The sequence below is a fragment of the Coturnix japonica genome, chromosome 20 (genome assembly GCF_054131305.1).
Source record: "Coturnix japonica strain WE chromosome 20, WE-NBRP24, whole genome shotgun sequence".
Classification (NCBI taxonomy): Eukaryota; Metazoa; Chordata; class Aves; order Galliformes; family Phasianidae; genus Coturnix; species Coturnix japonica.
The window spans coordinates 7,763,147-7,789,817 of NC_140682.1; the positions used below are offsets into that span (position 1 = coordinate 7,763,147).

Here is a 26,671-nt window from a genome sequence, read left to right on the forward strand (position 1 = left end):
TAAAAATTAAGAGCAAGAAAAATACCTGTTTATGTTGTTGGATAGTATAGTCTTTATAATCCAGCTCATCCTTAAACTGGTTATTAATCCTTTCAAGTTCATCCATCCTGTTCCTGAGGGATTCCTCCACAGAACGCATCGTGGACACCTGTAATGTAAGCACAGCTCACGGTTCATTAAAAGACTTCTGTAATCCAACCTGGCCAAATACTTCTTTGTTAAATAAAGAGGAATTCACAAACAAGTGCTGAGTAGGAAAATGACAGCAAGTGCAAGGTTACCAAGGAAGACATGAATTCATTTTTAAGCTTCAATTTTCCACCCCAAGCACACCCAATAAACTTTCAGACTAAGATCCTGCAAAATGGGTTTTAAAATATCTACTTATTTAATAATTAAATTTTAACTATTAACATCACTGAAGCTGAAATTGAAGAAAAAAAATATACATGCTTATATTAAAGAGCCTCTGGAAATTAGTCTATTTCTCTTCAAGTAAATAGCATTCTTCTTCCCAGTTATCAGCGTTTTTTCACAAGACTTAGGTTTTAAGCTTCGGAGTTACCACGGATACCAATGGCAAGTCACCAGTAACGTAGAGATAATAACAAGTCCCCTCCAGAGGCAGATTAGCTATTCTCTTCACAAACCTTATTCCAGACTACCAACCAACTTTACTTTCCTCTGTTCATTATCTATGCGAAACCATGTTTTAACTTCTGGTCCCCTCTAGAGCTTCAATGGCAACTTTACCTAAGATTTGCTGCTACCCACACTAGTGTGAAATTTCCAGCTTCATAGTTAAAGTTTGAGAAGTTTTAACAGCAGAAAGCCAAGCATAATCTTACAGAAAAAAATATCTCAGTTGACTACAAACCTCGCTTTGTACTTGCTGAATTTGTTTCTCGGCATCAGAATGTTTGTCTTTTAGATCTGCATACTCTTCTTCTTTCCTCTGCAAATCTTTTTTCAAATTCAGTACAAGGGCAGAACTCTCAGAAAGAATATTTTCTAGCCTTATGTTAAAAATAAAGACACAAAGAACATTACTGTTACACATCTCATGGAAACAGCAATTACAGCTTCATCCATGCCCTGCCTGTTGGTTTCTATTTGTAAATAGACTCTTAAATCTATCTAGACCAGTGACAAGATTTAAACAATTACTTTTGAATTTCAGCTTGCTTCTCATAATCAGATTCTGAAGCAATAAATTATTCAGATGCTATTCTGAGGGATGTACAACAAAACCACCAGCAATCCCCATATTATTCTTCATTTCCTTGCACACTCCTGTTTTCCCTTGGAACTCAAGTAGCATACCAAAGCATCCTAAAGTAGTAGTTTGGCCATTGATAAGCATGCAAATGCATTAAGTCGAAGGGATGTTCCCATTAACTATTTTTAACTCTAGTTCATTCTCAAAGGGCTCTAAGTTAACTCAGTGGTTACTTACGATTCTATACGTTGCACTTTCTCCATTTCACTCTTTTCCTTTTCCCGAAGAGAATGTTTCATCTGCTCCAAGCTGTTTTTCAGCTGCAAAACTTCTTGAATCAGATTTGCTTCTTTGCTACTTAAGTCTTCAAACTTTTTGTCTGCATTTGCAGACTTCTCCTGCAGAGTTGCTGTAACTGTCTCTAGATTAACAATAATAGATCCTTTTTCTTTAAGTAATTCATTGAGTTTTGACACACTGTCTTCCATTGCCTTGGAAGCCTCCAGGAGATACTCAAGCACTTTTATTTTTACCTCACAGTTGGCAACTTCCTCCTGAAATTGTGCAATCACTCTCTGATCTTCTGCAGTCTTTTCTTCAATGTCCTGAGTTTTCTTTTCTATTTGCTCATGTAACTGATTCACAAGATCATCTTCCTGACTAGTGTGAGTTGTAATCTCACATAGCTTCATTACAAGTTGACGATTATGATTTTCAGCATTATTCAGTCCTGCCTTTAGGTTTTCATTGTCTTGAAGCAGTGCTTTGATGTGCTGACTTTTTTGTGAGGAAACATCAACAATATTTCTGCATACTTCCCAAATCCTTTCAAGACTATAGTTAAAGGAGAGGTCCTGCACAAGATCTGAGATGGAAGAAGTCTGTGACTGAATGCATGCAGAACTAATTTGAGATGTCCCTGGCTCATCTTTTTCAGAGTCTGAGGAATCCTTTACACTGACAAAGTCAGTACCGATGGCATGATACTCTAAGTGACATTTGTATAATTCATCTAATTTGGTCCGCATTTCTTTTACTTGTGACACTTTACCAATTATATATTCTTTGGCAAATTCTATGTTGTTAGTTAGTTGGGCATTTTTGTTTTCTAGTGTCATATTTATAGATTTCTGTTCATCCAGTTCAGAAGCAATTTCCCGATAGTCAGCTTGACCCTGCAGAATTTGTTCACGGAGGGCATCAGCTGTTTCTTCAGAAAAAGAAAGCTCAATACGCAGGCTTGTTACCTGCTTACTGAAATCTTCTTTTTTATTTTTTTCTCTTCTGCATTGTTCTTCAAGCACAGTTAAATGACGTTCCAAGATTTCAGTTCTTTCCCTCAGTGCTAGTACTTCCTTTCGGTACGTGGAGCACTTTTGTTTCATGTGTTCAATTGTCTTTTGCTCTACAGTGTTCTTTTTCATTCTCTCATTTACAAGTACTGTAAAACAAACAAACAAACAAACCAAAAAAAAAAAGGGGAAAAGGAATGTAGCTCAGATTGATTAAAATAATTATTACATAGCAGTTCACAACACCAAGTAGCAACTTCTAAGTGAAACACTGTCGTAATATGCAAGCCATGCCCTCACATCACATAGTATTTGATACTAGTGAAGGAATTAAAGTCCTCTGAACACGTAATCAGGTGCCTCAGATTTCTATACAGAATTAACAGCAAAAGGTTTTCAGTCTGGAAGAACACTTTTACCATGGCACTACTCAAACCTTCCACTCCACACCAGTAGAAAATCTAATTAGATTTAAGAAACATGGGAACGAGATAGATAATTCACAGCTATATTTTTTCTATCTTCCGTGCTTCAGCAATCCCTATAAGGCAGCCAGGAATCACTCCATCTACATCTAAATGGTAGATAAACAGTTCTCTAAGAAATTTCATTCAAACTCACAGTCCTCTTACTTTCAAAAGAAAGATAAAACCCTAGACAAGTTGATCACTTAAGTGTTGATATCTGTCTCTCTTATTCAGTTGATCTCTAAACAAAATATGAGGATTCCTACTTCTGTCCACACTTACTCTTTTGCATATAAAATTCACTCATAAAGTTGAACAAATTTGCAGATTCAAGTTTCCATAAATATTCCATTAGCTTGGGGCTGTTTTTTTCTTTAACTGGTGAGCAATTAGCTAAAATCACATGCATTTTCTTTCTATCAAAAGCGACTTCTGCTGTATTTCATCATTGCTTTAGAATCCAGTTATGTCCATTCCATAATATGCATACTTTAAGTATTAAAAAAAATAAATATAAGTCAAGACTTACTAGGGATTGGGTCACCACAACAATATATTCAATGGTGATTCTTGTACAGTCCTTTTATTACTACAATGCAGAATTTTATAGTGCCCACGTGCAGCCTGCATTACATACAGATTCACATGTACTGCATGGAAACAGCCTCTTAACTCATCTAAGGAGTTTTATATACAGCCCTCAACTGATTTAAAAGTCATACTGAAGAAACAGCAGTGGCATATTCCACCCCAAACCAGGTTTTGGGTTTTGACTGCTCACCCAGCAACACTAGTGAGGGGAATATGATTTATAAGTAATCTAAACACTTTATGCTGAAAGCAACAAGCAAGTACTAAAGCAAGATAAATAAGACTAGGGAGAAGATGTGTAATGTTCAGTCTAGAAGCTCCTTACACAGGAAGTAGGGAAAAAGCATTATTACAGAGCATAGGAAACAAGACCTAAAAGCTCAGAGAATGGTGTAAATACCCTGAAATTGAAGCTGAGATAACCTAGCATCTCCTAAAACACTTTTGCTCGTGCTACTTATATAACTAATTCTACAAAAGAACCAGCACAACATACCTGTGCTCATTGTTCTACTGTGTATATTTAACACAGCTAAAGAATATATATTAAGCAGTTTTTGAAATTGGACGCTATTAATACTCACAAATAGAAGAAAATTTTAACATGATTGAATACTCAGTACTTCTTAACCGAAAACTTCATGCTGACATTGTGACTATCAGCTACCCATTTTAATTCCTATGTGGAGCATTGCTGTCATTAATTTTTAAATGAGAGCTTTGGTCATATGATTAGAACAAACCCACTACTATTTGGAGTATGGAGGAGTCCACATCCCTCCCTCAGTCTCTGGTAAGATGCTTATATGTGATGCCATTCAGTGGTCACAATAGGATTCAATATTTATGCCAAATAAAGGCAGCAGGGACAAATCATCCAAGAACAGCATCTCATCCAAAGAAGGCCTTGACTTTCTCCCTTGCACATATTTTGCAAGAGGAATACAAGAAAGGAAGGGACTACAGCTAAGGTTTAGATTTTCCCTTCTACATTGTATATGCCTTCCGTAATTCTAGGAACACTGATGCTCAGCTGTGCCCAGAAGTGAAGTTAAATGCATCAGAGCTTATCCAAACCATTTTGCTCAAATATTGCCCATGAGCGAGCAATTAGCAGGTCGTCAACAATTTTGATAGTTGCTTCAGGAAACAAACAAACAAACAAAAAAAAGTACTTGAGCAGCTGATGCTACTCAGAAGATCAGCAACAGCAGTTGAAACAATCCTAAAGAAACTGCTTTAAAACTATTACTAAATCTGCAAGTGCATCAACAGATGAGGAAAAAGCAGCAAAAAGGAAAAAAATAGTGCAAAAAACTTTTATTCTTAAGCATTCAAAAATGAACAGCATAGGACCTTCTGAAAAAGGGATATTTACATAACAGTTACTTCTATTTACAGTTTAACACAGTGGCTTTTCTCCTTATACCATAAGGTACGCGCTTCACAGCCTTTTGCTTCCTATCCGGAATAGGAAGCAATTTATTGTTTTGGAAGACACCCTGTTCAACGATGGAAGAAACTGTACCTTTCTTTGGAGGTGGCTCTTCCACAGTAGGCTTATCTTCATCAGAACTGTGCTTTCTTCCCACTTCCAACTCAGTTTTCTCTTGTTTCAGTGCTTTAACTGAAAGCACTGAAAATTGGCTGCTTTCAGTTCCTTTATTAGTGTTCTCTTCTGCCGGTTCTGCTTTAATGGTAGTTAAATGGTAGGTAGTCTTTTCCTGTATTGATATAAGATCAGTTACATTGAAGCTTAAGAAAAGGAGCACTTAAGTCTCAGTAATCTTCTGTAGGCAAATATTTACACAAAACCATACAGCTAAAATATTTACCTGGTGACTCTATAGACATCAGTTACAAATCTCAATAGCAGACAGAACAAGTACACCTTCAGATAATGACAAGTGCAATAGTCGATAGAGTATACAAGGGAAAGCAAGAGCCTAGCAGGTTACAAAGTAAAAGACTTGCACACAATCAAGAGTTTACCAGTTTATCAAAGAATTTCCTGTTTCCAAGAAGTCAACAAAATTACAAACATGGTCAAAAAGCAAATGGTCAGCTCTCATACAAGTTCATCACATCACACTTCTGCTAAGCTGCTAAAATCACTTTCATCGTGACAGATATAATCCAACCTTAAAGCTTAGTCAGCTCTGTCACGCATATTTTAGATTGTGTCCTTGACCACAAGTGAAGCTTCCTTACTTACAAGATGACGATTGTTAAGCCATGCTGGCACTGCCAAGGACTGATTATTCATCTTTAGTAGCTTATGAAAAGAAAAGCTTCAGAAGTGTTCAGGCCACACAATCTTACAGATAGAGTTGGAGCCTTGTTCTTGGAAGAAGTAATAGGTGAGGACATGACTACTCATCACAGTCAGCTTTAATACCATGGAAATACTAAGTTGCAGTGATGCAGACAGTCAAAGACTAAGAAGGGTCAAGTTGCTAAGCTTACAAGGTTAGAGATCTGAGTGACAGAATTAACTATAAATGTTTTCAGAGCTACTTCAGGCTACCAAACATCAAAAAATGAACAAAAACCACCAGAAGTGGTATGCACACATACTTAATCAAGCTAGTCTTCACATATTCAGTAGCTCGCAGTACATTAGTCAGGATAAAGTTTTATGGACTGCATAGAACGTGGAGATATCCTGACCATTCATACTCGTACTTCCAGCTCTACTCAACATACTTTTACTGTTGCTCTTCCTCTGATGTAGGAGTGTGAGGCAGGAGTTAGTGGAACACGCTGATATTTTTGTTGTTTGTGTTAACAACAACTACCTTCAGATAAATTTGAATTGTTTACAATTTCAAGCGAGTACCAGCTACATACAGAAAATCAGTTTTCCAAAAATGTGTTGATTACAAGCATAGAATTAGTGTTTTTCTTTTTTTGTATATGGCTACGGAGATGTGTAAAACTCACATAATCTTTTACTTTTTCTTCTAAATGAGATTTTAAGTCTTGTAGCTCTGTAATAATGTCATCTTTCTGCACCTTGATTGAGATTGGAAATAAAAAATAAAAAAAATTCAGTCATCAGTTTCTAATGTAGTGTTAAGTAGCTGAATTACACAATGCATTAAAGGCAAATTCAGTTAAGCTAAGCTCGGTAAGAAATCTATTAATTGAGCCTACTGGAATAGCATTTTAAGCTACCACGAGTTGGTATTAATTAATTAATTAATTAAAACAATTTTACACAACATCTTGATAAAGTTACCTCAGTTGCTTCTTTAAGTTGCTCAACAGACTCATCCAATTTAATCATCTGCATTTCAAAGTCTTTAACACACAGAAAAGGTTGTATTACATAAGTAACCAATAGATAGTTTATTAAGTAATCAATTTTTCCAGATATTCTAATGTTTAGGTAGCTTTTGAACAGATGAATTAATTTGCACGTGGTCTTCACTTATTTGGAGTGATTCAAAAGTTTTCTATATTTCTTGGAACGAAAACATTGCATCAACAAGACATAAAGAAGAGTAGAGATTACTATATAAAAGTAAAAATCAAGATATAGACATTTAACCCCATACTTACAAAAGCGTAAAGCTGCTAGTTGCAGTTTAAAGGAGAGGGGAAAAAAAAAAAAGAAATAACCAAAAACCGTGGAATTGCTGAACCTGAATATACACAAGGAACAAACTATCATTTATCTACAGGCTATGGTTCCAAAGGTAGAACATCTCCTCTAATTCCTACTCAAACTGGTTATTTCTATTTTAGATTAATGAACTATTTCTGTCTTCTACCTTTCACATCGCATAACTCACCTTTGTTCTTCTGCATCAGCTCTTCTTCAGTTTTAAGTAGTTTGCTGTTTTTCTCTGTTAGCTCTTCTTTGGTCTCCATCAGTTCAAAGTTAGTTTTCTCCAGCTGCTTTTCAAACCAGCCAGTATCTTCCTTCGGGTCCTCCAGGGATACAATGGAACTATGTGCTGCCTCAGCTTGCTCTTTAATATCCATGACATCATAATGCAACGAATCAAGAATGCCCTCAGGATCAACACAGGTGTCAGGCACTATGCTATGTTCTCCACCCTGAAACGTAATTTATAATCAGTTAAAACTGGTGAATAGCTGACTACATAATAGCTGTTATTTCTACACATAGTCTGGATAGCCACTATGAACACAGCCATACAAGAAGTTTTTAATTTCAGCTTCAAAACCCACCTCACAAATTCACATACAACATGACAGTGATTCATATGGGGGGAAGATAAGTGGCATTCTAGTAACAGCTAATATATTTTATAGTATTTGATGTTTGGTCACTACTTAAACCAGTTTTCAAGAAATTACAAAAGAGTTATTGCAGACTCCAATCCTGCTTTTAACCTCAAGAGTTTCACTAGGCCAACAATGTACAAGAACTGCCACTTCATGCAGCCATAGATTTCTGCTTTTTTTATGTTTTGAGTTTCCAGTTGCATTCAATGCAACTGATCATCATCTTTTCAGTTCTTTGTCTTGCAGCGCCACATCACCCTCATAGGCTGCTCCCTCTACTTTCACACTTAACCTCTTTCAGATAAGGCCACAATCCAAGGGCACACATCCATCAATTGTGCTTCAAACACAAACTCTCAGCACTTCAAAGTTTTCCATCAAGACTGTAGCACTGATCTGACAGCTTAACTTCTTCAGTGTTATATCATAGCACTCACTCCTACCCATTCCGCTTAACCCACACTTTCCCACTGAAGCATCTGATGGCCATAACACAGCTTTTCAAACTCTTTACTGCTCCACTTCTTTTGTCAACACTTGAACTGGACAATATTCAAAATTACAACAGCAGCAACATATGGGGTAGCTGGATTTGCTTTCCTACATGGGATCATATTTTGAGAAGAGAGAAAAATTAAGTAAATAGCATAAAATCTCCTCCAGATGTAACAAGTTGCTTCCTGTTAGGTTGAATACTTTTTAGGAATGAGATTCTCAGAAGATGCTTCTGCCCTCACACCCCAAAGAAACACAAAGACCCCAGTAGAGATTTTTAGAAAACTCTGTAGGAAAATTAAGCTCAACTAAAACACTAAATTAAAAATCCTGACTGCTGTATGGAGACAAACACCCAGATTCACTACAGATACTACACAAATAGATTCATATTCTTAGAAGAACAGATTTTCTTCTTTAAATGCAAATCATAAGTACTGATCAACAAAATAGACTACAACATACTCACTTTTTGTGCAATAGCTGAGAATCTTAGCACATTGAGTGTTTCTTCATAGGTTGAAGCACACTGGCTGATGTTTGCTAACATGTGTATCTTCCCTTTTCCACTGAAGAATCCCTGAAGAAAGTGTGTTAACTTACTTTCACGAAACGGTATGTGCTGCTGCACCCTTTGAAGAGAAAAACCACAACAAATCCCATTAGCAGAAGTTAACAGCTTCATTTCAATGTGAGAGCTATCCAAGTGGAAGACAACACATTAATAACTGCACTAGTCTTTAAATCATTTTGAGTTGTGGGTTGTTTTGAATTTAATCTTTTTGCTAGTTTGCAGACAGGTTGTATGATTGTTCCAGCTACTATGCAGCCATTATCTTCTTAGACAACCCACGAGAACATTTAAAACAAAAAGTACATTCAACATCCAGCCTAAGATAGGTCATACAGCCTCACGTTAGCTTAAATTCTCTCTCACCTTTCTCTTTCCCTTACCACATCTGGCAAACTGACCTATCTACTTCTAAGAAAACAGTACCCAACAAAATCAGAGATAACCACTCTCTCAGTATATTGTCTCTAGGAAAGGACAATAGTAAATACTTTGGAAATAAAGAAGCATATACTTATCACAACATCTCTGGTGTTTCCTAAACCAAGGTTAAGTCACTGAATCAAACAGCTGGTGATGTACAGAAAATTAGGAGAGAACTCCTAAAGCGTGACTAAACACACTGTTCTCTAGTGAGGTTACCTGCTGGACTCTTTACAGCTACTGAATTCTGCCAACAGAGCTAAAAGCTTCACATAGCTACGCTCCTGTCACAACACACGTGACCCATAAGTAGCTTTAGTGCAGGAGTGGTAAATGAGTTCTTATTTTAAAGAAAATTACTATCAAAGTCATCACTACATTTCCCCCATATTGTTAAAATTTCAAGTGATCAGGACCAACAAATAAAACAGTTCTGAATAAATCAAAGCACTTTAAGCAGCAGCTAATTTTAAGGAATCCTTCTTCCCTAGAAAGGACAGACAGATAAGAGACTAATCCAGTAGCAAGGCCTATTTTCATCTACTTTTAAGCATAACAGAATTTGAATAGGCTACCAGGCACAGTGTGGCATTTCATGAACACAGAGCTCACCTAATCTTCGGGACAGAAAGACACCTTCAAATGAGAATCAGCAGAGAATTCTGCAATTATATCCAGCTGTGACTGTAAATAAATACTACATTGTTTAAAATACAGAAAGCTCTGTCTGCACTCATTTAGAGCACAACCTCAGAAAGAAGTAGCAAGCAGGCTTTCTTCTCTCTGAATTTGGTTAGCTAGATCAGAAAGAATGATGAAGTTGCATCAAGGTTTGGAAAAAAAAAATATATATGTATATATGTAATTATATATATCTATATGTATATATGTAATTATATATATCTATATATAATTTTTCTTTTCCAAATTATATATATATAATATATATATTCTGACCATGTCTCTTGGCTAGGACAAAGCACAGCAATATCCCTGAGGAAAACTGTTACAGCAGAACTAAATGATAAATGCAACTAACTAACAAAGGAGGAAAAGGTCTAACATTTCACACATTTAAAGTGAAAATAGTGAAAACAAATTTTATAATCTGCCCCAGGACTTGTTTGAGAAGGCAAGGCCAGAAAAAAAAAACCAAAAAAACCACAACGCTAATTTGCTTAAGTCTATGATAACACATTCAGAAATTTAGAACTGGAATGGTTTTATTTGAAAAAACAAACAAACAAACAAAAAACAACAACAAAAAGAAGGGAAGTTTATAGATCACTTTCTTAGATCATTAAGTCTTCACACATCTGCAGAAGCCTACAGATAGTTTTCACTCATAACATAGTTTCGTACTCTGCATTTTAAACAATAGTTTAAACATTGTACATGATATCTGAAATCTACAACTAGTTTACAGTTTGTACAAGGACTTACTTTGACTGCTGACTGATCTTGAGTGCAACTAATACACTTGCTTAGAGTTAGGAGAGATGCATTGATATTTCCACTCTCTTTCAGTCTGTCACCTTCATTGCACGTCTTGGTATTCCTTTCTGAACCAGCAAGATCACACAGTGATAATCTGAAGGCAGATAAGGAAAATTAAGTTTTCTTGCCTTTGAATGTACATTGATTATTATCATTTCCAACACAACCACTCCTCCTAGAGGAACAATTTCTTGAACCCTTTCATGCTTTTTAATGTTGCTTTCCTAGTGAAGTTGCACACTACTTCCTGCCAAACTCTTTTCCAACACAGCTTCCATTTTTCTGCCATATTCTTCCTTCTGAGGATTTACATTAGTTCAGAAGTTGAGTGAGAAGGATAAAGGAACACTGTGTGGAACAGTGGGCACAAGATATAGAACAGCATTACAACTTGATGGTTTAGTACTGCATAATGACAGGAAATGGGGAACCACCACTCATACAGGAGGCTGTATCAGGGAACCTAGTGTCCGTAGCCCAATATCAATACATCAATACTGAAAGTAACTGACAATTTCATCCTAAAAGAAGAAGGGAACTCTGCTCTGAACTTACTCATTGACTCGTGTCACTTGTGGCATTTCAAGGTCTTCAATTCTTAGTACCTTAATTGTAAATATACTGTGGCTAAAAGGAGAAATGAAGCAAGGTCAATAGCCAGAAATACACACATTTTCTAAAATCTGTAACATCTGTTCAAAACACTGCTGGATTTATTCCAGATTCAATTAACAATAATTCTACTAGATGCATTAAACCTTTTAAAGAGACATTCCGTCTTGGTTTATTTTGCTTTTCTTCCCCCTCATGAACCACCATTACTTACATGGAAGAAGGCTTAGTTGTTTTGTTGAGAGTTTTTGATAAAACACTTAGCTTTTGTATGCACTTATCTGCTTGAAGGACTAATCCTTCTAGTTCAAAGCACTAGAATCACAAACTGTCACAAAATATCACATGGAACACTAGATATCAAGCCTTTTTAAAGCCTCTTCCCCGAAAAAAAGCCATAAACAATATTTTCATTCATCCCTCTTCCCCACACTATGTTACACCCAATGTTAGTGAAAGTTTCCCACCTTCAGCTGGAGCAAGTATTTAGCTTTGTGCTTGCAAAACTCCGGTGTTTCTGTCCCAGTTTAAAAAGTCTGAAAGCTTCTTTAGAATTAGAAATCTGAACCCACTGCAAACCTTTCAAAAGAAGGAAAAGTGATTTTTGCAAGCTTCGCTAGCAAAAGAGAAAGTGAACAAGAAATAAGGTATACAAACTAAGAACATTTAGTTAAGACAATAAAATACTTCATTAACTCTGCCTCAAACATACGACAAGCTGATGGCAGATAAGACTAAGATTATTCCTCCCACAGAAAAGGGCAAGGTATAGTATAGCACAACAGTTTATCCTACCAGTATACTAAAGTATGCTCCATCCAAATTAAGCAAGCAGCCTTAGTACTGAAAGTACAAAAGCTAAGTTCTTAAACTACAGAAGCCGAAAGTTTGTATTCATTGGTGCAGAAGTCAATCTGAGAAGTTTTTTGTTTTAGCTTGTAGTTTTTATTGGGGATGGGTTATCTGGATTTTGTCTGCATTATAACGACTGTATGGCTCTCATTTTCAAGGATGATGAAGGCAGTGGAGTTAACACAGGCTTTATGGGCAAAGTACAGGAATAAGGAGAATACTGTTGAAGATGCAGATACGTACATGTAGCTTGTTGCCTTCACATTCAAGCAGACACTTCTAGAGCTACACTGAACACATTTAAGAGTTTTCTATCTCAGAAGAAACATGTTACACTATTCCATGACAAGCTTGGCAGTTTGCAAAGTATTCTAGTTACCTTTTACGTAAGAATATCCCTTGATGTCTTGAGCAAGGCAAAGTGTCCTTTTTTTTCTGTCATTTGATAAAGGAGCCAGTAAATCATAAAAACATTCATTGTAAATCTCAAAAAATGAAACCCAGAGAACTTCACAAAATCATCTATAGATAATCTGCTAAGTTGGTCTGATCCTTCTGAGAGATTTTCTGCACCTGCAAAGTAGAAAATATTACAAGTCAATGTAGAGACAGTAAAACTAGCTGCATTTAAAAATAAGTAATAGTTAAGCTTACAGCTTAAAACTTTTCCCAGAACATAAACACAGAGAATCCCCACCTCTCATACAAACACCAAGTATCTGGAAGTCAAGACGCTTGCCCTACACATTTGCAAAGACACGCCTGCTATAAAGCTTGCTTTTTCACTTCCAAAACCCAATCTAACATCTATAGTTGGGTTAGAAATATTCAGAACTCTTCAGTCTTTACAATATAGAGAACTGAACTAGTAAGGACACTTCGTTCTGACTTTTTAGGGAAAAAAAAGTATTTAGTGAGTTCTTAAGTGCCCTAAAGGCCTGTCGGAAAACCACTAGGGATCTTATCACAAATCATACTCTTTTTCTTTGTTTTACTTTCACCTCATAAAACCAGGTAATGATAGATGTCCCAGTAGTCTCCTAGCCATTTTATTCCTTCTGTTTTCTGCCCAGATGTCCTGCCCATTATTCCGTTCTGTTACAAATAAAAGCTAAATAATCCTTTTATTATCAGCATTAGCCAAAAAAGCCAGTCGTTGACCTTACAGAAGCTTTTCTAATTGCTACTGTTTAATATAAAACATACCCTTAGAATCAGCTGGGGATTTGTCATTAGTGCTGTTGTGATGGTCTACCTACGAAAGAAAACAGAGACTTTAGGATTTATTATTGATGTACAGCACCAATACACCACTGGTTGCTTTTATTTATTTATTTATTTTAAAAGCAGCTGTATTGCTCTACCAGAAAACAATACAGTATAGTTCCAAGGTGCCAACACAAAAATCCTGGCTACACATTTTGACTAGTTTCACCTTACTACTCATTTCTGACAATTCCTTTACTATAAGATCTGATGCATTTCAGCTTCCTGATTCAGAAAGAAAAAGAACAAATAGGGAGAGAATCCCCAACAGGAAAAGGAGTTATTTAATAAGATGATTTTCAATAGCCCATTTATAATCTGCATTTTACCCTTCACGAATCTTGGACTCCTGAAATATTTTTCTTATTGGGATTTTCTTAATTCAGGACTTCCATATCCTATGGCTTATTAGGTCAACTCTCAGAAAAGGAAGTTAAGGTAGAATACTTGATCACTTAATGTAGATAAGCAGCTTATTATTTCTTAACTCAGGCTATCAAAGTGTTACACAAATGAAGTTATGACTAAATTTTGTAAATATAATATTTTTAAGTAGTTTGGTCATAGAAAATACAGAATAGCTCCCAACATGTAGATCTCATGATGTTCATAGATGTATACTCAGTTCCCAGGCTTCAGGTTGTGTTGCTTTTTTATAGAGCACAAAAGTAGAAAGAAATTCTCATCTACTGAAGAGGAGGAATCTCACCTACCAGATACAGTATGCTTAGAAGTAAAACTTTTAACATAGAAGTTTTCATCTACATGACACTCACCCAGATCTGGCTTTGTATAGTCAGCAAAGCTTGTACCTACTTAGCTTATAAGGTCAAGTATTTTACCTAGGAACACGGGTCTTGAAACTAGAGGAGGCACCTATATCGCACGATCACATCTTAACTCTCTAATGGAGTAGGATGAGATCAGCATATAGCTGTTCACTGCATTTTCTTTCCACATACTCACTAAACCTAGAACAGTTTTACACATCTTTGGTTCATGTAGAAGACAGGTGTTGTTTTTCCCTGAAATACTTAAATATCATTGGAGCCAGACTTCATACTCAGCTGTGCTCTTGAAATAATTCAGAAGGAATTTTACTGCCACCTGCCTTTCACACTGTGAAGTCCACACTTAACCACCTCATCAGTAAGATCAAGTTAACATACTCCACAACTAAAATACCCCAGTGTGGTGTAGCACACCACTAATAAGATGCTTCATTCTTTTTCAGCAGGAACAGAAAGACAAATAGAAAACTGTGTGTAAATACAGAACCCTCTTTCATTACAGAATGGAAAGGATAACACTGAACTATCACAAGATGCATGTACTCATCATTTCTTTATAAAGTAGTTTCCTACCTCTTTTGTCAGACGAAGCAACGAATTTTTAAGAGCAATTTCTTCTCTCACTTTGTCATTAGTCAGTTTTACGTAATCTCTCCACCGAATAGGTTTCAGATCCATTTTTGTGTATAGCCTTCCTCCAACAGTTTTAAACAACATATCCATCGTCCTTGGCAAAATACCAACATCATCTTCTGTCCCTGTAAGCAATACACAAAAGAAGGGCCAGGTTACTATTGTAAGCAACATATAAACATAAATGAAGACAAAGATAACTGATTCTAATCTCAAAGTATACACAAAGAATTTAGAGGCCAGTTACAGTCTGAAGCAATGTTTGCAGTGTTACTAGACTGTTCCCTGAAAAATACTGGCTTTAAGCAACAGCTCACATCCCATTCCTTAGACATTACAGGGCATCACTTTAAAACAGCCAGAATATTCTGCATAAGCTTAGCCTTAAGAAGAAAAAATAACCCACAGCAAACTCCCACATTTAACAGACGTGCAGATTTTCAACTGTTTACCAGGCTCCCTTCCCGCTCTGAAACAACCCTGAAATAACAACCAGAGTGATGTCTCTGCTACAACATTCCCTTCGTCCCACGAACCCTACTTAGAAATATCTACAAGTCTCATAAAAACTGTTAGAGTAACTCAGCTCCTTTCCCATTGCCTTTTCTTGGAGCACACAACTACCTCCACATCTTGCCTACTTCACGCCTTAGTTTTTCCACTGTCACTAAATACCAAGCAAGCTTCAGTGTTTTAAAGTCAGTCATGAACACAAGAGAGGACAATACGCAGAAGAATTTCTATAGTGCTGTATGGAAGGTGCATAGAAAGATAATTTTTGAACATACTACCCTGTTGATTCTTAATATTTAAGTCCTAAAAAGGTATTACTATGGGAAAGTCTTCAGCTCCACACATATAAAACTATTGGAAATACATAGTAACAGAACACTAAATAACAGAAATAAGGGGAATTTGTTTCCTGTGAACCCAATCGTTTCATTTGTTATGACAATATTAAACATAAAAAACAACTGCTCCCAGCCAGAAAGGAGATTGATGTATTATTTCTGTACTACTAAAGCTCAGGGAACACAATCTTCTATGCTGCTGTTATTACTAAAATCAGAAATTTGAAAAAAGATTGAAATACCTTGATCAAATGTTTCAGAATGTTTAATTTCTGCCTACAATAAATCAAACAAACTCAGACATACTTTGCCTTCAAATAAAGAACAGCATTTAAGATGCACGCATTTATAGTAGGAACAAAAACCAAAGTTATTGTAGTGTATGCTGTCTTACACACTTGTAAATTTAGTAATATTTGTTATGGAAGAAGACGACTTTTCAAGGCTACTAGTATTCAAAAGAAGGCAACGTACAAGGCCTGTTAAGTAACTAGGTAAGAAGTCATAACATCTCTCTCTTCTAGAAGTAGTTCTCACTTTAAGAAATTAATTCAAGGAAAAAGCATTTCTCCTCATACCTTGGAATGTGTAAGTTTTCCCAGCATTTGTAACGCCATACGTAAAAACAAGGCAATTACATCCTTCTAAGAACTCTTTCACTGGTTGCTTCACAGTACCTTCAAAGAATTCTTCTTGAGTTGCTTCAGGTCCAAACACCCGAATGTTACCAAGAAGCTGGTTAATCTCTTTATTTTGTTTAAGCAATATTTAGGTACTCGTAAGGAGTCAGATACACGTTGATAATTCTAAAGACAGTTAAGAAAAACTTGTTTGCTTTATATGAAGTAACAGAAGACAAGCAACTTTTTCCATAAATAACTTAAAATCATTTAAAGACAATTAATTTACCTGTGAAAAGGTGAACTTCTGTGTTGCCTGTCCTAAAGTTTTATCGCTCATTCTTCCCAATGAGCTCTTAGGGGACTTCAGTATAATGCCTGTTGAGTCCTCAAGTGAAACACATCCCTATTACAAGGAAGCACAAGTAATGCAGGCATGAAAAAAGTTTTAAAAGGTCATCTTACAGGAAAGAAAACATATATACTTTAAGGGTTGTTTTTTTGTTTATGATTAAATAAATGCCTTACCTGTGACCCATTTGCTCTCTCCCGTGCCGTAAAGGGTTTAATACGCAGGCAAACTTGTATGTGTCCCCTAGGCTCCAAACTAGACCTCTAAAATTAAAGAGCTGGAAGTTAGAAATCTGACTAGATCCTCTGTTTGATGATTAGCACATTAAAGCAGCATTATTTTCATCATCCTATTGTAACAGACTCATTTGTTAACACAGGAAGTAATAATATTTTACTGTTTTCACAAGTGCTTTGGACCCTGCTAAACTTCTTAGTCAGAGCCTAGAATTTCAGAACAAGTACTACTGCAACACACTCCTGTACTGCATTCAGGCCAACTATAAACAAAAGTACTCCATTATTGTGCTTCTGAGACAATGTTATCTTCATCCACTGATACCGGTGCTCCTCATAAGGTATCAAAGCAACACCACACATCTTGGTCTAGTCTATGCGCAGTCTAAAAGCATAGTGAAGATGATTTTCATCTTCTCTGTAAGATTCTAATGCTTCTTATAAAGAAAAGAATTAAGTTTATTTTTTTTTGGAGAAACAAGCTGCCTTTGTGGTCCTGAGGACTCCTTTTTGTCACCTGTTGGGCACAGCAAGAGAGCTTTTCTTGTACAAATCTATGCCCTGTGTACCTTTCTCGATCCCAAAACCTAGAGTTGTGGTGCAGACACTGGATGCTGACCAGAGCAGTAAAAGAACAGAAGAGGGGAAAAGCAGATACAGGTAAGACACCTAAAAGAAAGAAAAAGAGCAGAAGAGAAGGAAGGATACGGTTAAGAACAAAGGACAGAAGATGGAAAGTGCTATAGAGGATTGGACTGGACATGAGCAGATCAGAGCTACACCAAGGTGTGGCTTCTCCCTGTGTCCCTATCCACCACTGGCAACATCCCCCAATGACAGGGATGATGCTGCCCCAGCAGCTGATGGGGTTGTGGTCTGGGGTTATGTTCTATGCAGAGCCTCCAGAACCTGCTACAGACCCCCAGTTCCCTGACACTTCTTTTTTTTCCAGGTGCCTGCACACAAGGAACAGGTGTTCCCTATGCCCTGCATGCTGGTAATTAGTGTGGGCAATTACTGTGTGGGAATTGGGGGAGGGAAATTCAGGGGTGAGATAGTGAGGATGAATTGGAGGGGGCTGGGAAATTGTTTGGGTGGGACTGTAGAGATCAGGCATGACTGCTAGGATGGGGGATATTTGGTTGGAAATACTGTCATTTCTATTACTCATTGCTTTGTATGATAAGTTATTAAATGCTTTATGTTCCCTCTGCTACATCTTGCTTGCAGTCATTTGTGCAGTGACAAAGGTCCTCAGCTCTACATGCCCCTCCAGGGCAGGATGGAGCACCACAGATGGCAGTGTTCCACAGCTGCCACCAGCAGCCCCAGCTCGTCCCTCCACACCTGAGGTGTGAGTGGCTGTGAGAGGAATGTCTCTGTGGAAGTGCAGCTCATTCCTCCCCTCTGATGGGGGCAGAAGGCATCTGCATTTCCCTCATGGCTCTTATTTCCTGTGTTACTGTTGGAAATGAGCTGAGCCACTGTGCCTCCCTACTATGACAAGCTCTGCAGCTCTGCCACTGTCTTTATACTCAGCTGTTCCTGTGTGTAATGCTCCACACTTGGACCCTGCAGAGCCCAAAGGCCTCCTTGGCTGCTGTTACTCACCTGGACATTGAGGGTGCTGTGTCTCCAGTCTGTACCTGCTTCCAGGTGTCACTTGCAAGACACTGCGAGTCCAGCTGGTTGGAACTGCAGTCAACAAACACAAATGTGAAAGAAATAAGAAAGGATTCTTTCATTTCACAGGCTTTCATCTCCATTGAAAGATGTTCTGCTGTGCAGCACAGCTGGGAGCATTTCATATGTGCAAAAAAGGGGGATAGGCCCTGGCTGTGCCGGGCCCCAAAGCAGCCCCGACTGTGCTGGGTTCCCCTCTCACCTGGGCCCTGCAGTGGCCTCAGCTGTGCCTGGTCCCCCTCTGCTCTGGGCCCTGAGCTGGCCCCAGCTGTGCCTGGTCCTCCTCCATCCTGGGCCCCAAGGCCCTGCCTCTGCCTGCTCCCCCTCTGCTCTGGGCCCTGAGCTGGCCCTAACTGTGCCAGGCCCCCCTCTGGCACAGGCCCTGCCTCAAGCCCCGCCCCCTGTGGGCAGCAGTGCTAGTGCCTGTTGGTTTTGCTCTCTTCCCTCTTCTTTCCCTGTTCTCTTCACAAATGCTTTCAGATCCCCCAGGATGACGTGCACTGACACTGCTGCCTTCTTCCTGCACAAACTTTCTGGGCAGCTCAGCTTTTTCTACAGAGCAGCGTGCCTTTGGAAGTGCTTGGAGGATGTAAACTAACAGCAAGAGAACACTGAGCTCTTCTGGGTCTTTCTAGGCATGGCAAAGAGACAGGAGAGAGTGCTCAGCCTCGAGTGGTTGCTTGTATGCAGAAATCACAGTTGTCAACATCTGTGCTGTTTTGCTGTAGGCAGTAGTGTGTGACAAGAAGCCTACAATTATCAATTTAGTGAACGTAATTAATTGTAACAGTTCCCCTTTCTTCTTCCCATGACACTTGGGTTATGGAGTTCTCCTATGCTATGTGCCGGTGTAATACCTCTGAGCCACAGCACTGTTGCGTTTAGCAAAGCTCATGGCAACAGGCTTTGGCCAACCTCAGAGCTACGTAGATGATGATAAGATATCCGATGATAGGAGGGAAAATGAACAAGCTCCAAGGTAAGTGTTGTTTTTTCCTTCTAGTCAGCACGCCATCACTAAATCTTCCATGCTGTGACTTTTATCTTGATAGTGATGATCCCTTAACCTCACACCTTTAGCACAGCACTTTCTGTGGAGATTCCCACCAGTGACAAAGTATTAGTGCCGCTTTTCTGCCTGTTTCTTTTTTGTCTGTATTTTCCAGAATGTGGGTATTTCTAAATAGGGCTGCATGAAGGGGTGCGTGTGTGATGGAAGAGTGAAGGAAGTCCACTGCAGATCTGTGCTTACTGCAGAAATGGCACCATGCTGTAGCAGCAAAAAGGCAAGTGGTAGGAACTACACTTGAAGAGTGGAAGTTGGTGGTTGGCTGCGCTCAAATCTTCCTCCCAGGAGATGCTCTTCAAGTATTTCTTGTTCCTTTCTGCCAGAAGCTGACACAAGCGGTCTTCCAGCCAAGCGCAGCCTTGCGGAAAGTCTGGGGAGGACTGCAGCCTGTGACGTGGCACCCAGGAGAGGTACAGATGCACAACAGGCATCAGGGTTTGATTCAATGTCTTTCTAGTTAGGCTTTCTGTCCATTCTTTCTTCATACTCCTTTTGCTGCGTGTTGCTTGAGGTCTTCATCCCTGGGATTTACAATTACCTTCCCTGTCCAGATTTGAAATGCAAACCCACCCTTCAGCTCAGATCCTAAGATCCGCTACTGTGAACACGCAAGATGAGATTTCCTAGTATTGTGGCCCATTTTGCTACAGAAATTAGCCTTGGTCACTCTTTAAATCTTACTGCTTCTCCTTTCTTGATTATAACAGATGTATGCCTGGAGCCAAATGGAAACATCTATGCGAAAGTGGTGCAGGAAGTGCTTTCAGAGAAAGCTCATCTTCAGGCTGGAGGGCTTCCTGTAACAGCAGGTCCCAGCTCTGTCTCCAAGACCCTGGCTGGGTGTAAACGCAAGGGTTTGGACAAAGAGAAACAGACTGCAGCGCAGTTGCCTGCTACCAAAAGAGCCAGAGGCCAGAACAGAGACAGTGTGCTGGCCCCAGCAGCCCACCCTGGGCCTGCCCCAGCACTGAGCTCCAAGCAAAGAGGTAAGAAGGTGCTGCGGTACCGTCCTGGTGAAGTGCAACACATTGAGTTTGCTTAGGGCTTGCTTTTTCCTGCTCTGTAGAGGGGATAAGAGTTGAAGGCTACGAAGTCCAAAGGCAGTGAGGTGCCAGAATACCTAAATGCATCTCTTTCTGTTAATTTCACAGTGGTCTTCTGTATGTCCCCCTGGAAATGTCTGAGAGGCTTCCTAGTCCCATTTGCTTTGTCATTGGACTGCCATTTGTTTTCACAGCACCCATGTTTCTGCAGTTTTGCTGTTAACAAAATGAATTCATTGGTATTCTTGCTTTATAGAAAGAAGACAACGACAAAAAGAAAGGAGAAGGGAATTGAAAAAGGCTTCTCAGAGAGCTGCACATATAGAGGTGAGTCCTTGGTGAACACAGACACACATTCTCTTGTTGGTCTCAGTGCCTCCATCTGTCAGATATGAAAGAGATGGTAAAATCCTGAGGGAAGCAATGGAATAGAAAAGCAGCCAGCTGTATGTTTGAGGAAATGACACTGTCAGTGAGAGCTGCCATGGGGAGCTTGGACGCCTTCCTCTGGCTTGAGAAGGATGTGGTTGGTAACAGCCAGAAGGTTTTGCTGTGATAAAGAAGCTTGCCATGTCGGGCACTGCAACCTTTGAAACAGCCTTTCCACGACAGAGCATAGGCAGTGTGTCCTGGGAAGTAGTGTCAGTGACCTGAATGAAAGGAACATGCTGTTCCACACGGGGCCATTCTGGATGTTTACTGGTCAGAGTTTCTTCATGAGATCTCCCTAGATTGTTTCTGTCCTACTTCTACGCTTGCTTTGTTTCTTTCCAGTTCTCCGCAGCGATGAACAGCCTTGCAGAGATGATGCAGAAGCTGCAGCTGAAAGACTGAGAGGAGAAACATCACAAGGCAGCGGCTGCAGTGCGCGGTGTTTCAGTTGCTGCCCAACTCAGTACTTGTAGTTTTATTGCAGTCAATCAATAAACCATCACAATTAGAGATTCACAAAGAGCGCACAGCCTGATTTGTCCAGTGACACTCCATGAGCTGCTGCATGACTTTTGGTCCAGAGTTGCATCTACCATCTTCGGTCCACTATGCATCTTTGGCCCACCACAGCCCATCCCAGCACTGTTCTTCCTTTGCACACCCATGTGCCCACACAACATTGCATGCCCTTGTACTGATAATTGCTGCTATTCCTTCCCAGATTCAAGACTCTGCACTTGCTTTTGTTAAACCACTTCTTGTTTATTAGTGCCCAGCTCTCCAGTCTGTCCAGGTCTTGCTGAATGGCAGCACAGACTTCAGGTGTGTCAGCCATTCCTCCCAGCTTTGTATCATAGGTGTACTTACTGAGCGTGGACACTATCCCCTCATCAAGGTCATCAGTGAAGATACTGAACAAGACCAGACACATCAACAAACCCCGGGGAACACAGGTCTATAACTGGACGCTGTGCTGGTGATCAAAACCCTCTGAGCTTGGCCAGTCAGACAGTTCTCAGCCCAGCTTACCATCCACTCATCTATCCCACACTTTCTCAGTTTCGTTACCAGGATGTCATGTGAGACAGTATCAAAAGCCTTGCTGAAGTCAAGGTAGATGACATCCACTGCTCTCCCCACATCTACCCAGCTGGTGATGCCATCACAGAAGGCTGCAGGGTTGGCTGAGCATGACATTTCCCCGGTGAATCCAAGCTGACTACTGCTGGTAAACTTCTTCCCTTCCAGTTGCCTGGAGATGGCATCCAGACCAAGCTGTTCCACCACCTTTCCAGGGAGAGGTGAGACTGACTGCCCTGCAGTTTACCGGATCCTCCTCCTTGCCCTTTCTGAAGACTGCAGTGTCACAGGCTCTCGTCCAGCTTTCAGGCACTTCTCCAAGACCTGTCAAAGATGATAAAGAGTTTGACAATCACCTCTGCCAGCTCCCTCCACACATGTGGATGCATCCCATCAGAGTCTATGGATTGTGCACGCTGATCCCAACCAGATGCTCTCAGATCACCCCCTCCTCACCCAGAGGGAAGCTCTCCATTTCTCAAGCTCTCTCTCTTCCCTCCAGGGCCCAGGAGTCCCAAGGGGCAGTCACTGAAGTGAAAAACAAAGTAAAGAAGGTGTTCAACATCTTCACCATCTCAGCATCACCCATTTCCAGGACACCCCCCTTCCCTATTTCCTTCTCTTAGGGATGCACCAATCCTGAGCTCCGAAGAAGCGCTATTTAAATGCTGCCCAGCTCTCATGGCCCCCTTACCTTTGAGCACTCTAGCCTGTGAGATTCCTCCAAGTAGGCAACAGCAAAAAATCAAAGTAGGCTCTCTGGAAGTCCAGGGCCAAATTAGTTCTAGGCACATTGTTACCTCCACAGGTTAGCTGGGTGCCTGGCACTGACCCCTTCCAATCCAGTACTTTCGACCCCAAGTTGCTGGCTCCAGGGGGTGTCTCTACTGCAGTTCTGGCTGAGGACTTTGCCCGAGGAGACAAATCACGCTGCTTTTGAAACTCCCAAGTTTCAGGATTTCCTGCTTGTTTCAACACGCCAGGGAAACACGTGGGCGGCATGAGTTGGGCAGCAGGGTGCTGGCTGCAAGCACACAGAGACAGCAACTTCAGCCATCAGCACAGTCTGAGCCTGCCTGCAAGACCTTGCACACAGACCTCAGTGCCACGACTCCCCTAACTGAACACAGCAACCTGGAAATCCAACCCAAATGGAAATGTCCTTAGAGTGCCATCACCCTGCACTCCACGCACTTCATTGTGTCCCAGAAACCAGAATCAAACCACACAGACCCTGACAATCACAGCTATGTCTGTTCTTCCCTAAAGAATCAAAGCTGCAGCAGGCCAGAAGTTTCAAGGAAGAAGAAGCGGCTCTTTTAACCATTTCCTGAGCAGTTTCTGAGGCTGTACATGCAGTTTGATCACAGCCCAGCTGAGTCCTGGTCACACCCCGCTCCCTCTGACAACTAAGGGAATCAGCACAATGAATCTGAAGACAGAAGTGATAATGCAAACAAGACGAGAAGATATTTGCTGAGTCTGGATCCTCAAACGCATTTCAGCTGGGAAAAAGGACAGAGATGCCCACCTTGTAAATTTGGGTCACCTCCTCCCAGACGCACCAACACATCACCATTGTGAGAAACTCAAGTTTGGAGTTGTGCCAGATGTTCTCAGGTAAGTTTTGGACTGTTTTGTGTTTGCTTGAGACAGCTGCGTTCCCAACCAGTTCTGGAGAGTCCCTGCACAAGTCCATCCCTTGAACACATGGCAGGTGCTCAAAAACCAGCTCTGAAAGAAAGCAAAGTTGGTGTGTAATTTGTGGTGGAGCTTGCAGATCTTAACAGCCAAATTAGAGTGACAGCAAAGTTGGAGGACAACTGGCAGAGCAATTGCTTTACCAGCTTTTCTGAGTGTATTTTGACCTTAACAAAGTGTATAGGAAACTACTGATCACAGCCTGAACTTCTGATTGACCACCTGAGGCAAGCAATGAGTCAGCTGCAGGAGCACAGGTGAAGGTAATTCAGCTGTGCTACTGGAAGGGGTGGAGCTTGGCTCCAACTCTCCCAGATCTCATGTAAGGGCTGACCAGCACTAAGGCAGGATTTCTTCCTCTGGTGATTTTTTTTTTTTTTTGACTTTACTGTGGACCTTCAATGTTGGTGAGCATTTTCCCTTTATCCTTCTATCATATTAATCATTTCTATGAAGCATCTGTATACCCTGTGTTTACATTTACATTACATTACCTATTGGCTGTCTAAGTGTTCAGTTGTATAACTATACACACAGGGTCAAAACTAAAACAACACGTGCTTTATGTCTGCTCTTAGCAGCTTGGAAGGAACCAGGCTAGACCTTGTGGTAGGGCATTCTGTGCTGGGAAGTCAGCAGCACTGTGCGCATACAGCTGTTTATGCCAGGTGAGGCTGTGTGCACACGGTGTGTGGGGGCAAACGCTGCATTGGGAACATATTAGCATGAAGCACAGAAATACATGCTCAGAGGTACTATGGGGCATGCTGAGTTTGATTGTTTCAAGACGTGAAATTAAAAGGCTGAACAGACATCATGTGCTTCTGGTTTGGAGAGGGGATTTTAATAAATGTATTTGAAGTTCTACAGAAACTTGGTTTTACAGCAGGCAGTGTCACATTAGTCCAGTCTTTTTCCTATCATCCTGAGGATAATATCACCAGATTAAATTGCTGGTACACCTCGATCCTCTGAGTTTTAAGAGCTTATGCTGTAGTTAAAAGTTGCTTTCAGACTTCCAAAGTGGGTCACCAGCACACGTACTGGCACTGTGAAAGCACACAAGACACAGCTGTTTGCTCTAAAACATTTATGATTACACAAGAAAGATAAAGCAATTGTAACTACTCACAGCCAAGGTAGGAATGAAGTGATGAAGCAAGCTTCCCAAATATGTGGGCACTGCAAGCTGGAATAATCCACTAATGGATTATTCCATTAGACCACTAATGGTCTTCTAATGCAATTCCTTCTAGATTTGGTTTTCCAAGTCCTGGGTGAAGGCAATAAACAATTAACAGTAACTGCTGGCAAATTCTTGTTTGAAGACTGCATTAGAAGAGTCTGCCTTATAAATACCAGACTGCTGCACACTGGTTCCTGCTGCATGAACAGGCAGGAATGGGAATCAGCAGAGCACACAGTCCGGCACATGGGGAAAAACCAGTAAGAACCAAACAAGGTAACACTTGATTTGGATTTGTTGAGATAGTTTCTATTTCTTTTCTTCAACAGGGTGCTAGTCTGAATTGTTCTGTGACCAGAAGGAATACATTGGGCAAAGAAACTTCTGATTAGCTTGGAAACCATCAGGGAGAACAAAAATGTTCCTGAACTGACTGATCCTCTCTACAAGCATTTCCATCATGTGGACATTCAGGTGCAGATGGATTGATCTAAGAGTAGAGTAGAGGGTGTTATATGACAATATACAAGCTTTTGGCTGTGGTTAGACCCAGAAGATGGCTAAGCACCATGCCATTCTGTACAGAACACCCCTTTGGCCAGCGTAAACCAGCTGTCCTAATTCTGTTCTTTCCCAGCTCCTTGGATCCTTTCCTGAGAACAGCTTTGTCTGTGCACAACATGCTTAGCAGGAGCTATAAACATTGGTGTGTTATCAGCATTGCTTTTCTCCTAGAACCAACACATTGCATCATACCTGACAAGCTGAAGAAAGCAGGTCTGTCCCAGCTGGAAATGAGCCACATTTACATTGCTTGGGCTTTTTGTTGTGTTTGTTTATTTATTTTGTAGTTGTTGTTGTTGGGTTTCTTTTGGGTTGTGCTAACGATGAGATTTGGTAGTATCAGAATGTATCTGGTGAAGGGGGAAACAGTATTTGTTGAGAACTTCTCTTAGTTGTAGAACTGTATCTGCTTGGATGACACTGACCTCCCTGAGCACCGACTTTCTTCCAGAAGTATTTTCTTGTCTTAGAGGAAAATGAGCGATGTCGTTAACTTTCTCCTACCCGATTCCTTCCTGGCTGTTGGCATGCACCAGCTGTTCCAAGTATCAGTTTGTACGTTAGGTATAACTTGTTTTTCGCTTTGCTTGTAGGTCTTTCAGGTTGCAGCCTATGAAGAAGAGGCACGTATAGCACTTGCAGTGCTGGATGCAGTTGAAGGCAAAACTGATGATGCTTTCCTAGCATTTGAAGCTATGAAGAATGTGGTTCACACTGGAATCTTGCCGAGGTTGGTTCCTAGCTTGCATTACCCCAAATGCTTTTTGTTACTTGCATTCCAGCTGATTCTCATTAATCTAAATACTGTTGCTTAGCTTTGGCAAAGAAAGGCAGATGAGTTTGTGAATGATGGTGTGTTGGCAGAAGCACAAGAAGTGCACAAACCCT

At 40.1% G+C, this 26,671-nt stretch overlaps 3 protein-coding genes and 3 long non-coding RNA genes across 6 annotated transcripts in view; 1 reads left to right on the forward strand and 5 right to left on the reverse strand.

Moving 5' to 3' along the window:
- The window catches only part of LOC146757518 (rho GTPase-activating protein 32-like), a 218,196-nt gene that overhangs the window by 19,397 nt on the left and 172,128 nt on the right, over positions 1 to 26,671 (reverse strand). The gene's annotated exons all lie outside the window — the stretch shown is intronic.
- LOC146757520 (uncharacterized) lies at positions 1,012 to 8,273 on the reverse strand. Its single transcript, XM_085520658.1, has 5 exons — positions 8,181 to 8,273; positions 7,367 to 7,634; positions 6,811 to 6,872; positions 5,071 to 5,293; positions 1,012 to 1,016 (listed from the first exon to the last, which is right to left on the reverse strand). The coding sequence occupies exons 1-5, from the start codon at positions 8,271 to 8,273 to the stop codon at positions 1,012 to 1,014; spliced, it is 651 nt and encodes a 216-aa protein (XP_085376784.1).
- LOC146757521 (uncharacterized) lies at positions 8,795 to 12,860 on the reverse strand. The gene is made up of 5 exons (XR_014936097.1): positions 12,656 to 12,860; positions 11,892 to 12,003; positions 11,368 to 11,439; positions 10,759 to 10,906; positions 8,795 to 8,953 (listed from the first exon to the last, which is right to left on the reverse strand). It is a non-coding gene; the product is annotated as an uncharacterized LOC146757521 (long non-coding RNA).
- On the reverse strand, positions 14,907 to 16,531 carry LOC146757522 (uncharacterized). Its single transcript, XR_014936094.1, has 2 exons — positions 16,396 to 16,531; positions 14,907 to 15,091 (listed from the first exon to the last, which is right to left on the reverse strand). It is a non-coding gene; the product is annotated as an uncharacterized LOC146757522 (long non-coding RNA).
- Positions 16,679 to 18,724, reverse strand: LOC146757523 (uncharacterized). The gene is made up of 3 exons (XR_014936098.1): positions 18,637 to 18,724; positions 16,966 to 17,052; positions 16,679 to 16,843 (listed from the first exon to the last, which is right to left on the reverse strand). It is a non-coding gene; the product is annotated as an uncharacterized LOC146757523 (long non-coding RNA).
- Positions 20,019 to 21,719, forward strand: LOC146757524 (zinc finger CCCH domain-containing protein 11A-like; the record flags this gene model as incomplete). Its single annotated transcript, XM_085520659.1, has 4 exons — positions 20,019 to 20,187; positions 20,485 to 20,763; positions 21,077 to 21,147; positions 21,595 to 21,719. Coding segments are annotated over 4 exons (579 nt in total), but the record flags the coding sequence as incomplete, so codon positions are not given.